This window comes from Serinus canaria, chromosome Z, assembly GCF_022539315.1.
Source record: "Serinus canaria isolate serCan28SL12 chromosome Z, serCan2020, whole genome shotgun sequence".
NCBI lineage: Eukaryota > Metazoa > Chordata > Aves > Passeriformes > Fringillidae > Serinus > Serinus canaria.
Genome location: NC_066343.1, coordinates 56,029,625 through 56,044,295, shown reverse-complemented (window position 1 = coordinate 56,044,295; position 14,671 = coordinate 56,029,625). Strand labels below are relative to the sequence as shown.

The following is a 14,671-nucleotide window of genomic DNA, read 5'->3' as shown; positions in this document are numbered from 1 at the left end:
GTAATAGAGCTGGTTAATTATTGTCAATAAAAGATCATCACCTGTTTATATATATCATCACCTGTCATCTATGTAGTACTAATTTAAGGGACTTTTTAGCTACATAAGAGGTACAAATTGAAGAAATACATTACACAGTAAGTACATAATTGTAAATTAATGGCTGAAAACATTTACATATTTGGTATATATTTGGAGGTGTCAGGTCAAGATATGTGTTCTTAGTTAAACATTCATCTTCAAAATAGGGATATTTTCTTTTATAGTTTGCATATAACTTTTTATTTCTATTTCAAATGTTGGTGTTCTGTTGTTGTCAAGTTATGTCCAGTATGCTGTAGCTTTATTTTCAACGTGAATTTCTGCGAGTTTTGTTTTTCTGTTACTTCAATAATTCAAACTTTATTCTGGAATTAAATGTCATAAAACTGTGTGCCAAATAATCCAATGTTGAAAAATTTTCATCCAACAGGATGCTGTTTTTCTTGTATAGGCCTGTGCCCTAGAGGTTTCAGCCATATTTATAAGTTACACAGTTTATAGCTAGACCATTTTCCTCAAGGAAAAGTGGGGAACAATGCTTTGGTAGACTTTCCTTCATGGTGTTGATTTAAATTGTGTAGAAGCATGTTGCTGTTCCATGCTCCAGCCCAGAGCCTGTTGCATTCTCCAGCTGAGCCAGAGCTGCCCTCAGCATTTTTGTTCTCTCCCCTCTCCTTCCTGCTGGTGTAACTCCTGCTCATATCCAGGCTGTGCAGGTCCTGCTCATCCTGTTTGTCCATCTGCAGTTCTTTTACAGCAGGGAAAAATCTGTTATCTGCAACCAGGACATATATATATCTTGACTGTACTGAGTGGGTGTGAAAGTGCAAGTATGGCTTCATTGTTGTTTGTTATTAGTGTAATGAAATAATACTGTATTTGTCTGTAATTTATTGTATCATACATCAAATACTTCTAGGGAACACACAATTCAGCTTCTTGGACAAAAGCTTAAACTGTTTAGTATTGCTTGAGTAGAAACTATTTTTAAAATAATTTAATAACTTAAGATCAGATGTTTTATATAATGGGCAAATGCTTTTAAGAAGGAAAACACTGGATGTAATTTATGCACCTTTTTCCAGAGGCTCATCTACTGCAGTCTCTTCCTCTTCAACCCATTTTTGTTACCTTCTGTCTTTCCTACATAATTCGTTGTGATAAATATTAATTTTGTTTTCACTTAGTAATAACTTCACAATCAATGATTACACAGTAGTAGGTTCTGCAATTTTATGTGCTATATTTTTATATTTTTCATTTTATGTGGACACTTCAGAAATAGTGGACTTCAAATGTAGTAGAAACTATTTAAGTTTCTCTTGCTAGAAATGCTGCTATGCCTTTTTTACAGAGGTGTTTTGGTAGTGCACAAAGGTTAACAACTGAATAAACCTAATTCTCAATTCTCAAATCTGGCAGGGGGCAGCTCTGTTATTTTAGGCTCTGGTTTCCACAGCTGCTCTTTACAGAAGGGCATGAGAGGTTCTCTCTGTAGGTGCATCTTTTTCACTGACAAGCTGCTGTGGGAGTTGTTTGCTAGGTATGCATCTCACCATCTGTAGTGGGGGAACATGAAAGGGTACTTTCACAGCTGTTTGTGCAGCAGAGAGTTAGAGCCATTGAAAGCCATCCTTTGGAGTGGAGACATCCTCAAATAACCAGCTTGCCAACACAGGGATTAGACTAACAAGGCACTGAGAGATTTATTGTGCAGTTGTGAGGGAAATGCCTTTCTTTAGCAGCCAGTATCTTTTGTGTGTAAAAGTTCACATGAGGAAACCAACCCTTTCATGTACACATGTGGTTCATATGTCAATTAAAATCATTAGGGAATAATTAGAAGCCTTAGTGAAATCTGCCCTCATGAAGCAAAGTGGTGCTTCATGGAGCAGTGATAGGACTCCCCTGGAAATACTGTCTTAGCTGCTACTTCACGGCTTTAGGAGCTCCCTGGAACTGTGCAGCTCCTAAGGGGGAGGGTGCATAATAATCATTTACGTCACTTACAGTATGTGCAGAGTAATCTCTGCTTGTCCCACTCCACCTCTTTCCTTGGCTAATGAGATAAGAAAAAAGAATTAAGCTTTCTCAAAATGTAAGCTAGTAAAGATAGGAAATCAAACTCTTCTTGATGTTTGCATCATCCTGGTGAATGTAGAAAAGCAGAAAATGTTTTCTCTTTTTTTATCTCTGAAGAAGTTTTTTTAATACAGATTTTTTTTCTCCTTCTCTGAGGGATATGCAAAGTAAATATGGGGTCCATTTTATTTAAGCACCACTAAAAATATGTCAGGATATGTTTTAACATGATGATAGAGCTTTGTCTACAGTAGTTGGCTATGTAAGTGAAGTAAAAATGATGGATTTTCACATGAAACCTTAAGATAAGAAGTTGTGTAGATAGCTGTGTGCATTAGAAGTTATAAACAGAATGAAAAAAACCAACAAACTATGTCTTTTATTTTCAGAACAGATGGGGTCTGTTTTGTCATTTGCAAAGCTTTTATTCTTTTATTTAAAAACTTATGCAAACTTTGAAATATAAGTTTGGAGATTATTCTTATGGAAGATGCCTTGAATGCTAAATTCTGTTTTCTATTGGTAAAGTGAATTTTATTAACAGGCAGCATAAAATATCCATTCTGTAATAAAAAAAAATAGCCATTATATCTTTGAAACTGGATTATGAAGTGTTTTAGGTCCCAGTTGTGGGCCTTTTGCTGCATACCAAAACAGTTTTTGCGCCAATAACTTACCCGGTTCGGTATAAAACCAGTTAGAGCCTGATGCTTTTGTTTGTTTCATTGCTAATTTGGACTGTATGCAATTCAGTGGGGGAACTGCTTAAATGGTGCCTTTTTCCAGGTTTAAGGTTTTAGTATGAAACATATTAACTGTTCTGTTCCAAAAATTCATCTGAATGCAGCCTTTGTCTTCTTTGAATTCGCCCATATGACTTTTCCAATTATTTCTTGAACTAACCAGGCTAATTTTAGTCTCTTTAAAAAAAGGTGTTGGTTTGAGTGGCATGGCATGCTTTCTCATTTATGAAAATAAGGCCTGATGCATTTTATATTGCCACTGAACTTTGAGGTTTCTTTTTTTTAAAGAGTGAGTTTGTGGTCTCTATTTTTCACCAGCATGTGTCTTGTGTTCTTGAAACAGTTGCACTGTTTAATGGCTCCATACTTGGTAAATATTTCAGTGGGTGGAGAAGTGGAGAAAAGAAAAGCTATTATATTTACTGAAAGCTGCAGGCAGATTGCATTTTGAAAGGTGCTCTACATTCCTTTTTTTTCCCCCTTAGAAAAAAAACCTCTCAAAACTCTCTCAAAAAACACTCTCATGAATCTTCCACTAAAGAATTGAAATACTATTTCTCGTTTATGTCATAAAGTAGGAATATTCTTTCCAAGAAATCAGTGATTTCCCTATGAGCTTTTGTGGTAACTATCAAGAGCAATGTTTTTGCTGCTCTGTGCTGATGAGAACCCAACTGGACTGCTGCATCCTGCTCTGGGGCCCTTAATATAAAAAGGACCTGATACTCCAGGAGCAAGTCCAGAGGCCACAAGGTTGATAAGAGGAGTGGAGCACTTCCCCTGTGAAGACAGGCTGAGAAAGTTGTGGCTGTTCAGCCTGGAGAAGACAATGTTGTGTGGAGACCTGACTTCAAACTTCCAGTTTCTGAAAAAGTCTGCAGGGAAGCCAGAAACTGTAGTGATAGGACAAGGGGGAATGACTTAAAAGTAAGAGTAGGTTTTGGTTAGATTTTAGGAAGAAATATTTGCTGTGAGGGTGATGAGGCACTGAGTTGCCCAGAGAAGCTGTAGATGCTCCATCCCTGAAAGTGTTTGAGGCCAGGATGGATGGGTTTTGAGCAGCCTGGTCCATTGGAAGGTGAGCTGCCTATGGCACCAGAGTCAGAGCTAGGTGACCTCTGAGGTTGCTTTCAACCCAGTCCATGCTGGGATTTGTGCAACTTGGAAGGAAGAAATAATACAGCTATCGGACAGCATCCTGTATTATTAATTAAATAGTGTGTATGAACAGGGCAGAGTTTACTTCTCCAGGGCTCAAAGTGTTCTCATTTTTCTCCGTTGCTCCTTGTCTACTATTGACATGAATCTGAGGGCAGCTTGTTGGGAAATACTAACTTTACTCAAGTTGGAAAATAATAACTGTGTTAATGGCATTTTCCTGGAGATGTTTCAAAAACAAGGATGAGGCAAAAGAATCTTAATGGAGGTGTGCTAGGCAGGACCTTTGACTTGGTGAAGAAACCTGCTCTGTCTCAGAGCGCTCATTGTGCAGGTAACTGAGGCACTGTTGACTTTCTCAGCTGTGCTGTGAGGTCAGTAGGTTGTTAGCTTGCTGTCTGCAGAACCTCACAAAGATTCAGTCTCACAGTGTGTATTGTTTTGGTGTTCTGAATGTGATGGTGAAGCCTTTTGGCAAAGGAATAAGTGTCTTTTAAAATACAGTAGCTGGCAATCAGGCAGTAGAAATCATGTCAGTTTTCATTTTGTGGAACTCAAGAGTTTCAAGACTGATGATACAAAATAGACTTCAGATTCTGGCGTACAACAGTAGCGGAATTTTAAAAAGGGAAAAAAACAATCCCTTTGAAAGAAAGGATCATGAATGAGATTACAGTTGTATCAAAACAAACATAAAAGAAATATTTTCTATGCTTAGTATTCTAACTGGATAAGCATTTTTCCAAGCTATCTATTGCTATTTAAATATTTGTCATATGTGTAAAATTTTGTTGTGTGTCTGATAAGAAATTTTTCAAAAGCAGTTGCTGTTGTGTAAGGGGCTGCAGTTCATCCATGTCTTCAGTTTTCACCCCAAATAAAAAAAGGAAATGAAAGAATATTATGAAATAGATTTGTCTGTGTTAAAACAATGATCAATTACAATCATATTACAAAATATGTTCATGTTCAGTGCCTGTAAATAAATGGAATGTGTCTGCTTCTGCCTCTGCCTCTTAGGGAGCAGCATCAACAGCATCTTTTTGGGAGAATTAAGCCTGAAATTCCAAGCAGAGAGCAATAAGGTGCAGTCAGTGGCAGTCCCAGGAAAATGGTTGTAGTTTATGATCACCAGTTAGGTCCTTTCTCTTTCTTTGCTGCATGTAGCTAGAGGCATTCCTGAGATGAACATCTTTTCACTTTCAGTTTGTCTTCACACTTTTGCAGTTCCTGGAGTAGGAGTCCTAGAACCTTTGTTCTTCAATAGCATGTCTCTGGCATTAGATCCACACTAGCAGGAAATGGAGCAGAAGCAGTAGCTGACTGCTCTCTGTTAGCTAGGAGCTGGTGTCCCCTACTTTATCCATCACGGGGAGATCGTGTTCCTATGCCCTTACCCTACCAGCACATCCTTTCTCAAGTCGGGGGCAAATGTATATGTGTTCAGTGTAATTTTGGGCATTGTTGAGTAAAGGTAGTCCTGCCTTTTAACTCCCAAGTGATATCTACCAGCCCTTTGCATTAGTCTTACATAGCTTTATGTGTCAAATGGCAGGTGTCTGTGTTTAAACAGATAAATCCTGTTGCCCTTTCTCTGTACAGTCAGGAAAGTCACATTCTTGCAGAACTGGTTGCAGGGTTTTTCCACCCACTCTGGGGAGCTGTCTACCTAGGAAGGTGAAGAAATACAGGTAAGTAGGGAAGTGTACCTTCTTTACAAGCAGCCATTGCTCAAGGGGTTGTGTAGGTTTATGCATTCAAGAAAAGGTGTAAATGTGTTGGGAATAGAAGCCACTACTGTCTTCTCTGCTCTAGGGGCAAGCCCTTCCCACTCAGTTCTTGACTCCTAATGTCAAGGACATTGCTAATGTGTATTTTCTTCTGTTCATTTGCAATTACTTTTAGGTTTTCAGTGGCACACTGCTATATTTTAAAATAATGTGTCTTGTATATTTGAAGCTTTTTTATAATAAAAAAATACTGAATTAGTTGCTTGATAGCATGCTCAGCTAAGCAGTAAGCAAGGAAAATACCTCTCAGTAAATGTACTCTACAACTGAGCAAATTTCCTGTGCAGTTCCTTTAGCTAAGTCACTTTCCTGTTCTTTTCCAATGTTATCCAAAATAAATTTTGTTCTTTTACAGTGTTGTCCAAGATAAATTTTGTGGTATCATCAACATTTCAGTGGAAGGACTGAACGATGTTATGACTGAAGATTCTGAAACAGGAACATACAAAGAGTAAGCGGAAAATCTAATTTAAACAGGGTTTAACAGTAGCAGTATTGTTTTATATGAAGTATTTTCATTTGAAAAATCTGTAGGAAATTAAGACATGCTTGTTAGAGATCTATTTTCTCAAGAGTGAGTGTTTTAGGAGGACACGGAGCTTTTGGTCTTAAAAGAAAATATTTGCAATGGGGAAAGAGGTCTTATAATTTTAGACAGTATAATTTTATATTGATCATTAAGTTATCTACTAAATGATGTCCTAAAACATTCATGTGCTTAGATTTGCTTTTTGCTTACTTGGCTGTTGCATCAAAATTTGAATACAACAATCTTGTGTATTGATAGGGACCACCCTTGCTCAGAGGTAGTTCAGAGTTTCTTTGAATGTGACATGAACCTCATGTGAGTTTACCTAGTGTACAGTATTTCACAGCCTGGAGAACTTAAAAGCATATCCCACGAGAAGAGTTCTTCAGTTGTTCCAGGTAACACATGTGCTGCTACAGAATATATTTCAAAAGACGGTTTCCCGAGCTAGGTGTTGGAGCTTGCTTGTGGCAGGAATGTGGATCTTGGAGGTGTCCAGAGTGTGCTGCCCCCCTACACCACACTCATTCATCTCCTGATGGCTCCCTGGTTACTGGTTGTAGTCCCTCAAAGCTGGGGGGAAAAAAAGCCTAATGAATAGTAAGATATTTTTTGGACAGACATCTTAAAGTAATTTTTATCTCTGTAATGATTACTTACTTTTAGAATGGAGAGCTGTAATAACAGAATTTACTGATGCTCTGATGCTAAGAATCAAGCATTTTCTTTCAGATCATTACATGGTGATTGAACAGACTCTATCTGAACTAATTAATTTACTGTTTAAGGGGATGTTTACTGACTGCCACTGAAACTAGGTGGCACAGAACAGTCAGAATGCAATCTATTAAGTTGTTCTCCGCTTAAAACAGCTGGTATGCACACAACTGTGTGTTCAGAACAGTCCACTCTCACATTGAGAACTGAACTATGCCTAAGAATTTCTTGCCAAAGTACTTCCACCAAACTCTTAGTAAAGAAGATGTAAGTCCAGAGTCTGGGAATAGGCAATGTCCGGCACTGTGTTTTGTTTACTGTTAGAGAAAACATTGCAGAGCCCTTCTATTTCTAAACATGTTGCTTTGCCAGCAATTGTTGAAGATAGTTCTCACAGAGAAATAAATAAACTTTATCCTAGTTTATTTCATATTTTAAGCCTGAAGGCTTGTAGAACTTGTCACTACTTTTGCAAAGTCTGTTTTTACTTCATAAAATATAGTCACAGTGAACCAAGGACATATTTATGTTGGTAGGTTCTAGAAGAGCTGTTTGAAAGATTTTGACTCTTGCATAATATATTTTGACATCATTTGGAAGTAAAGTTAGAGCAGTCATCTGAAATCATGTGCAGTGTTGCTGCTCTCCAGACTAAAGAAGAATGGCTTGAGCCCAAACTGGTTCAAAAAAGATAATGTGATGTCCACTGATTATCATATTAGCTAATTATTGTAGTGCAGGAAATAAAATTATGTGTGTGTTTAACACGGGAAGAGAAGGCTAAAATGCTATAGAACTTTAGCCACTGAAGGATGAAGAGTGGGTAAACATGAACAGGGAAGATTGTAAAGGTTAAACAATGGCAATGGCTTAAGTGGCTGAACCATTTTAAATGAATACATTTAAACTGGAATTTTAAAGAAACTGTTGTAGTTAGATCAGTGAGATTTTTGAAGTGGTAAAAGCCTTGTCATTTTTTAGATTTTTATTGGATTTTAATCAGGTTATGGAAATATTTACACTGACTTACAATACAAAGGAATTGCACTTAGCCGTGTTCCCTAGAGTTCATATTTCACATTGTAGATAATTATGAGAGAGCTTTACAAACCTCAGATTTTTTGGAAAGGGCAGCATTCCCTTCCTCTACACTTGTTTCACCAATACTCAGATTTTCCTAATTTTATCATCATCTCTTCTTTTATTCTCTCCTCTCCCTGTATTAGGAATTTTGTGATACCTAAAATTTATGATGGTCTGAAAAAGTTAATTCAGTCTTGTATGTTGACATTGACAGTTTTGACTCCTTTTCCTTTAATAAATTGGGATGCAAGCAGGCATTTTGAGCAGAGGAGATATGCAATTTGCTGTAGTATTTTGAAATAACTAATCCCTTTAATTAAAATGGCTTTTGTGTTAGTAGTTTGACCCTGCTTGCCATGCTGTTTAGCAAGTGTTTCATACAACTTTAAACACATGTTAATAGAACTAAATATGTAAACAGAATGTCTGAACATTTTCATATTAAGTCATATAAAAACACATATAATCACAACTTTTTTTCATGTTAGTAACATTAAAATAGGTGCTTCGTCTTAGTTGATGGAGCATTTCAAATGCTAGTGGAATGCAGCAATTAAAATGCAGGACTGAAAATTAACAATAATCTGCATCTGTCTTGATGCTTTGTAATATGTGAATTATGTCCTTTGTGTCTTAAATCTTGCCTGGTACGTGGTGGCAAGTTGTCATTAGCTGAGTGTTTTTTAAATAGTTTTGGTTTTTAAGGCAGAAATTCTAGGAAAAGATTTGATAAAGTGGTGGAATATTTGTCTATTGTTTCAGGATAGAGCATGTAAAGTGAATGAAAGGCATGTTTTCTATGGGATAGCTTTCATAATGTCTTTATAAAGTCCATTCAAACCATTTCAGCAGGCAGGAAAATCTCTGGATATTTTTTTTCTGGTTTTATACTTACTTCCAAAATAAAAGTTAAAATTTGGCTGTTATTTTCACATATGGGTACCTGCCAGTTGAGGCAGGTAAAAAATTAGTTTAAAACCTTTGTTCAGTGTCTTGCAGATTTTATTGTAGAATAGCACTGTCCTTACTAGTTTTTAGGTCCTTTTGTCAAAGATCTCAGAAAAACATGAATGCCATGAGACATCTTTGCAATCCTTGTATATGTTTAGCCACTTTGACTTTGTATAGAGCGCTTGTATGGCATTTTCTTGAAAAAGAGTGGAAATTTTTTGCAAGGAACAGTAGGTCTTCCTGTATTTCTTTAAAGCCATGTAGTCTGTTTTCTATGTGCACAAATGCATTTTAACCGACAACTTCAGCTAAAACATGAAGGATAACTGAGATTGTTACATTGGTGGAGGTGAGAGAACATGCATTCAGGCTTAATCAGATTCACTGTTCTGAGGAAAAAATTACTTGTGATTAGATTGCCTGACTTTCAGCAAACTCCCGTATCTGTTCTGTGTTTTCAAAAGTGCTTTAAAATAATTTTTAATTATAATGTATGTTAAAACTGTTCTTCTTCCCATTTTTAGCTGCATGTTAATGTCTCATTTTGAAGAGCCCAAAGCTACAGAAGATGAGGAACCTCCCACAGAACAAGACAAAAGGAAAAAAATGGTAAGTTTTAGATCTGTTATTCAGTCATAGACCTGATTATGTGCTTCACTTCTGTCACAGTAAATTCTTTTTAGGTTTGGTTGATCTGTTGTTCTTGGAAAATTCATGTTTTGAATCAAAAAAAGGAAATTTAATGCCAAACTTTGGAGCCACAACACTTAGGCTTCTGCTTGCCTTTTGCATCTTCTTTACTGTTATCAAAATAAACATCATCTGTCCACAAGATCTGGGTACTACAATACTAACACAATATAGAAGGAATTTACTGAAAAAAGCAGAGAGCTAAACTTTATTGAAATGTCATGGCAGAGCAAATTTCTCATATTTAAAAGAGTTAATGTGCCTGCATAGGATTATTTTCTAGTCTGAAGAACTCCTACAAAGAAGCCAGGGCATACTTGTGTAATTTTCCTTTTACATATAAAAGCAATACAATATATGTATTTTTTAAAAAAATGTAAACCTTTCCATATTCTTCTGCTATTAGAAATGCCTTAAGAGAAATTCCTAGTGTATTGCAATTTCAGATTTAAACAAAATGCAGAAATTTAATTTTCTGTGGTCCTTAAAAATGTACTACACAGTTCTATAATTGTTACTCTTAAAAGCATCTCTAGACTCTTTAAATTTCCTTCTTGCTTGTGAGCTTAAATTCTAGCTGTTTGTTGCATAGTGATATTTATTCTAAGTGGTTTTGCATAATCTCTCAAATAGGTATATATGTATTTCGTTATTGTTATTAATAGGGATCAGTATGTCAATAGATCAACAGGGAGAGACATGTTTTGTTTGTTAATCTGATTTAAAAAGCAAAAGTTAGTTTTAATCTACAGTGCTTTTATGTTCTTAATTTTGAGTATACTCAGACTACATTGCTGTCTGGGTAAAGTTTTAATAGCATTGTGTCAGACCTTAAGTTTTCTGTTGCATGTTAGCTTCAATAGTTTGGATATGTGTTGAGGAATTTAGATTTGTAATAAACTACCTTCAGCGTGGATATGTCAGGAAAAATGAAAAGCAGGGCACACTGAATTATGCTGTGTCATTAATTACACAACATACCAATTTGCTGCCAATGTACACAGTTACAGTGAGGGAACTGTTCTGGGGTCACATGCAATACAACGTCAGTGGTCATTTGAATAATGACAAATGTACTTGGATAAGGAGGAACTTCACCAAACTAATAGCACCACATCAAAGGTCTTGATTTACTTCCCTTGCATCTATCTTCCCTTACATATATCTTTGCATATCACTTTCCTTTTTTCACTAAGGAATTGCTTGAACTTGGTTCCTCATCTTCTCTTTAACATTAAGCTTAAACATATTTTCAGCCTTTGTTTTCTTGTAAAGTTTACAGAGAATTATCATACATGAACGTCAAAGCTTTTCGTTTTGAATCTCATCGTCTAAATTTAACTATTTCCATGGTTGCTGTATTTTCTAGATTCCTAAGCATTTTCCTTTGTTTTTCTCCTTTCAAGCCTTCTTTGTAAGACTAGCTGCCTATTTTAGTCTTCTCATTCTTATATTTAGTCAGTCTTCTCATTCTTATATTTAGTTAATTTTTCCTGATATATTTCTGTCTTAAGCCTTCTGTGCTGTCATTTTTTCAGCTAACTTTAGTATACACTGTATTCTTACTCTTTTTAATGTAATTTCTTGCAGCTGTGAAAGCAAGTGAACTGTAGTTGTTATGAATGTTTGCTCTAAATTAATTCTGAATCCCAGCTGAAATAGCGTGATATATAGCATAGCAGATGGTGCAAAAATTGAGACACAACACTTGGCTATTTACTTCAAAATTGTACAGGTCCTTTGGGCAGGTCACTAGCAGCAGAAGTGTCAGATAATAATCAGAATTGTTAATCATGGCTTTGAAAGCACAGCTAGCATTTGATTTTAGAAACTGGATTAAAAACAAAACATTAGCTAGTCCCTTTCCTACCTACATGCAATGGAAGTTTCTTCCTCTGTAGGAGCACCAGTGCAGACACTCACATGAAACTCAGAAAACTATAGTAGCTGGTACCACTGGTAAAGTAAAAGAGGGAATGAATATATAATGGGATAAGAAAATCAAGAACAACCTAAAGGGAATCAGCAAAACCTCTGAACTGTTTGTCTCCTTCAAGCCTGTGTTTACAGCCAGTGAGGTGGATGATTGGTTTCTTCAGTCCAGCCAGTGTTAAGATCAGTTTGTAAAGTAACAAGATTGAAAAAGTAGTCAAATCCATGTTTTTACCTGGCATCATAAAGCACATTTCAATAATCAATTACTTGCCAAATTTTTGTTTCCTGTCTGTAGCTGTTTTGACTAAATCTTTGGAATTTACTAGCGGTTTTTTAAACTGGAAAATAGATTTGTCTTATCAGAATCAGGCACATTTCAATGAAACAGCTATTGCCACACACCTAGGAACTCAGCATACATACTTAATATACAGTCCTTCACCAACTATGCTTACTGTTCTTCCAAACTTATGATTTTGTGTGCTTAGTCAGTGAAGACTGTAGCTCTCTGTCAAATATTGTTGACAAACTCATTATATCAAACTATTTCATTTGTTTTGTAAGAAGTTACAAAGAAGTAGAGTAAAAGCAAATCAACTTCTTGCAGGAAACGTTTTTATTTACTTGAAATACTTTTGGTGTGACTGTCTGAATGAAAATAAGTTAGTGTATTAACTCCTTAATTAAGTCTGAAGAGTCTTAAGTCACATTTGACTTACAGATGGTAGATGCTACTTCTAGCAGCAAGTGTTAATCATACTATAGAAGTCTCTACTGGCTTCAAATGCTACTGCTTTGAATGGTGAGGCAGCCAGGGAGCAGTGATATGTGAGAGCAACTAATCTGCAGACACTGAGGTCAGTGAGAAAGGAAGGGGAGAAGGTGCTTCAGGTGCCAGAGCTGAGGTTCCCCTGCTGCCCCTGGTGCTGACATGGTGAGGCAGCTGTGCCCCTGCAGCCCATGGAGGTCCCTGGGGATGCAGAGATCCACCTGCAGCCCATGTTGGAGCAGTTGGATGCCTGAAGGAGTCTGAATCTGCGGGAAGCATGCACTGGAGTTGGCTCCTGTCGCCTGTGGCCATATGGAGAGAGGAGCCCACAATGGAACAGCCTGTTCCTGAAGGACTGCACCATATGGAAACAAAGGGATCTGCACTGGAAAAGTTAGTCAAGGACTGCAGCCCATGGATGCACTCGTGGGAGAAGTCTCCTTCTTTCTTTCTTGAGATTCCTTTCTTGAGCTGAGGTTATAATCAAAATGTGCAAGTCATACAGTATTTTTTTGCATTGTTATATATTTTTATTTTACATGTTTTCCACAGCTTGCACTGAAGGACCCAGTACACACTGTGTCACTGCAGCAGTTCATCTACGAGAAGTTAAAGGCACAGCAAGAATTACTGGGAGAACAAGGTTTTCACGCCCTTATGGAAACCGTGGATACAGAAATAGTTGCTCAGCTACAAGAATTTTTACAAGGCTTCTAAATAAGCAGAAAAAAAATTTTCTATGTCAAATTTATATTTCGAAAATATGAAAGAACTCTAGCCTTTGGTCTTGTATGGATGAGTCTAATGAAAGGTGAAAATAACATGTGACAAAATAATAAAAAAAGTTTCTGCTGTTGCTCCTAAACTATGCTCTTTTGATTATATATATATTTTTTTAATGATAAAAGGTTAATTAAGGCTTCTATCATTAAGCTAACATTTCCATGATTCCTAACATGGTATATGCTGCCCTAGGTAGTACCATTTTTTAGTACCCTTAACCATAGTTTTGGTTCACAAAGGTATGTCATAAAGTCAGCAGTCCTTCAGTCTGAAGGAACTTACTAATGTATATTAAAGGGAAACATCTGTTAGTTCAGCATTATAATTCAGTATCAGGAGTGCTTTCTTTAATACTGTAGATATGTAACTTTCTCCCTTTCTATTGCTCTATTTAAACTATATGTTCAACCTTACAAACAGAAGGATTTAGAAAGCTGTAAGAATGTAAACAGATATATTCCTTCAGGAGAGAAAAATAATTCCCATTTGAATTGTCTCAGAGAAAAAGAAATTTTGATTGTAACACCTAAATTGTATTCAAGTTGTTAGAGAACATCAGTATTATATTTCTATCTGAAAATGTGAGTTTTCATTTTTTATCACCAAGTTTTCTTTATTTCTGTAACCAAGAAATTAATTTCTTGAGTTCCTTCTATTTCACTTCTAGCTGTGAAATTAAAAAGAACAAGAAACTCACCAGAGATAGATGAGCAATTAATTCTAGTTAATTTGTGGCCATACCTGAACTACTTAAGATTACCATCTACAGTATCTCAATTCTTTGTGTTTTTTCATCAAAGACATGTCATAAGGATACTTCAGAATTGTTGCTAAAATGTTTAAACCAAAGTGGTCACAGTTGTAACAATAATTTACAAATAAGGGGCTCTCTTTCAATTATTTTTTAGTTACCTGCAGGGTAAAGCTTCTCCTTTCTATGTGCCTTGGTCTTTTGTACCTTGCAGGTGGAAGTGGGAGGAAAATGCTGATTTTCATTTTCAGATTTTTCCTTTTGAGTACTGATCTTCCACCTTTAAAGCTGAAATTAACTTTGCCTAACTAAGGGATGATTCAGCTATTAAATCAGATTTTTTTTTTCCAGAGAGGATTAGCTGTTTAAAGACATCTACAAGCTTTTGACAATCTTACTAGATTACCAGATACTTTTAAAAATATGAGTGTTTTTTACTGATCTTTTGGAGAATAATCTCTTTTGAAACCTTCCCTCTGTTTGTAGAGGAAGGCTCATCTTTCTCTCCTCCTTTGGCATTAGTGTCAGAGACTGCTTGGTCTCTTACAGTTCTAAATGCAAAACCTCCTCTGTCCTCTGCTGCCAGCATCTGTCAGGAGAATTTGCAGTAGAACTCAGAGCATTGTTTCCTGCATTTTACCTTGGCAT

General features: G+C 36.3%; 1 protein-coding gene across 1 annotated transcript in view; it reads left to right on the top strand.

Moving 5' to 3' along the window:
- The window catches only part of IPO11 (importin 11), an 80,272-nt gene extending 66,918 nt beyond the window's left edge, over positions 1-13,354 (top strand). The window contains exons 30-32 of the mRNA XM_030236708.2: positions 6,171-6,266; positions 9,620-9,704; positions 13,042-13,354. Coding sequence (XP_030092568.2) covers positions 6,171-6,266; positions 9,620-9,704; positions 13,042-13,206 — 346 coding nt within the window. The 3' untranslated portion in view covers positions 13,207-13,354. The remainder of the gene's footprint in view (positions 1-6,170; positions 6,267-9,619; positions 9,705-13,041) is intronic.
- Positions 13,355-14,671: the final 1,317 nt, after the last annotated feature.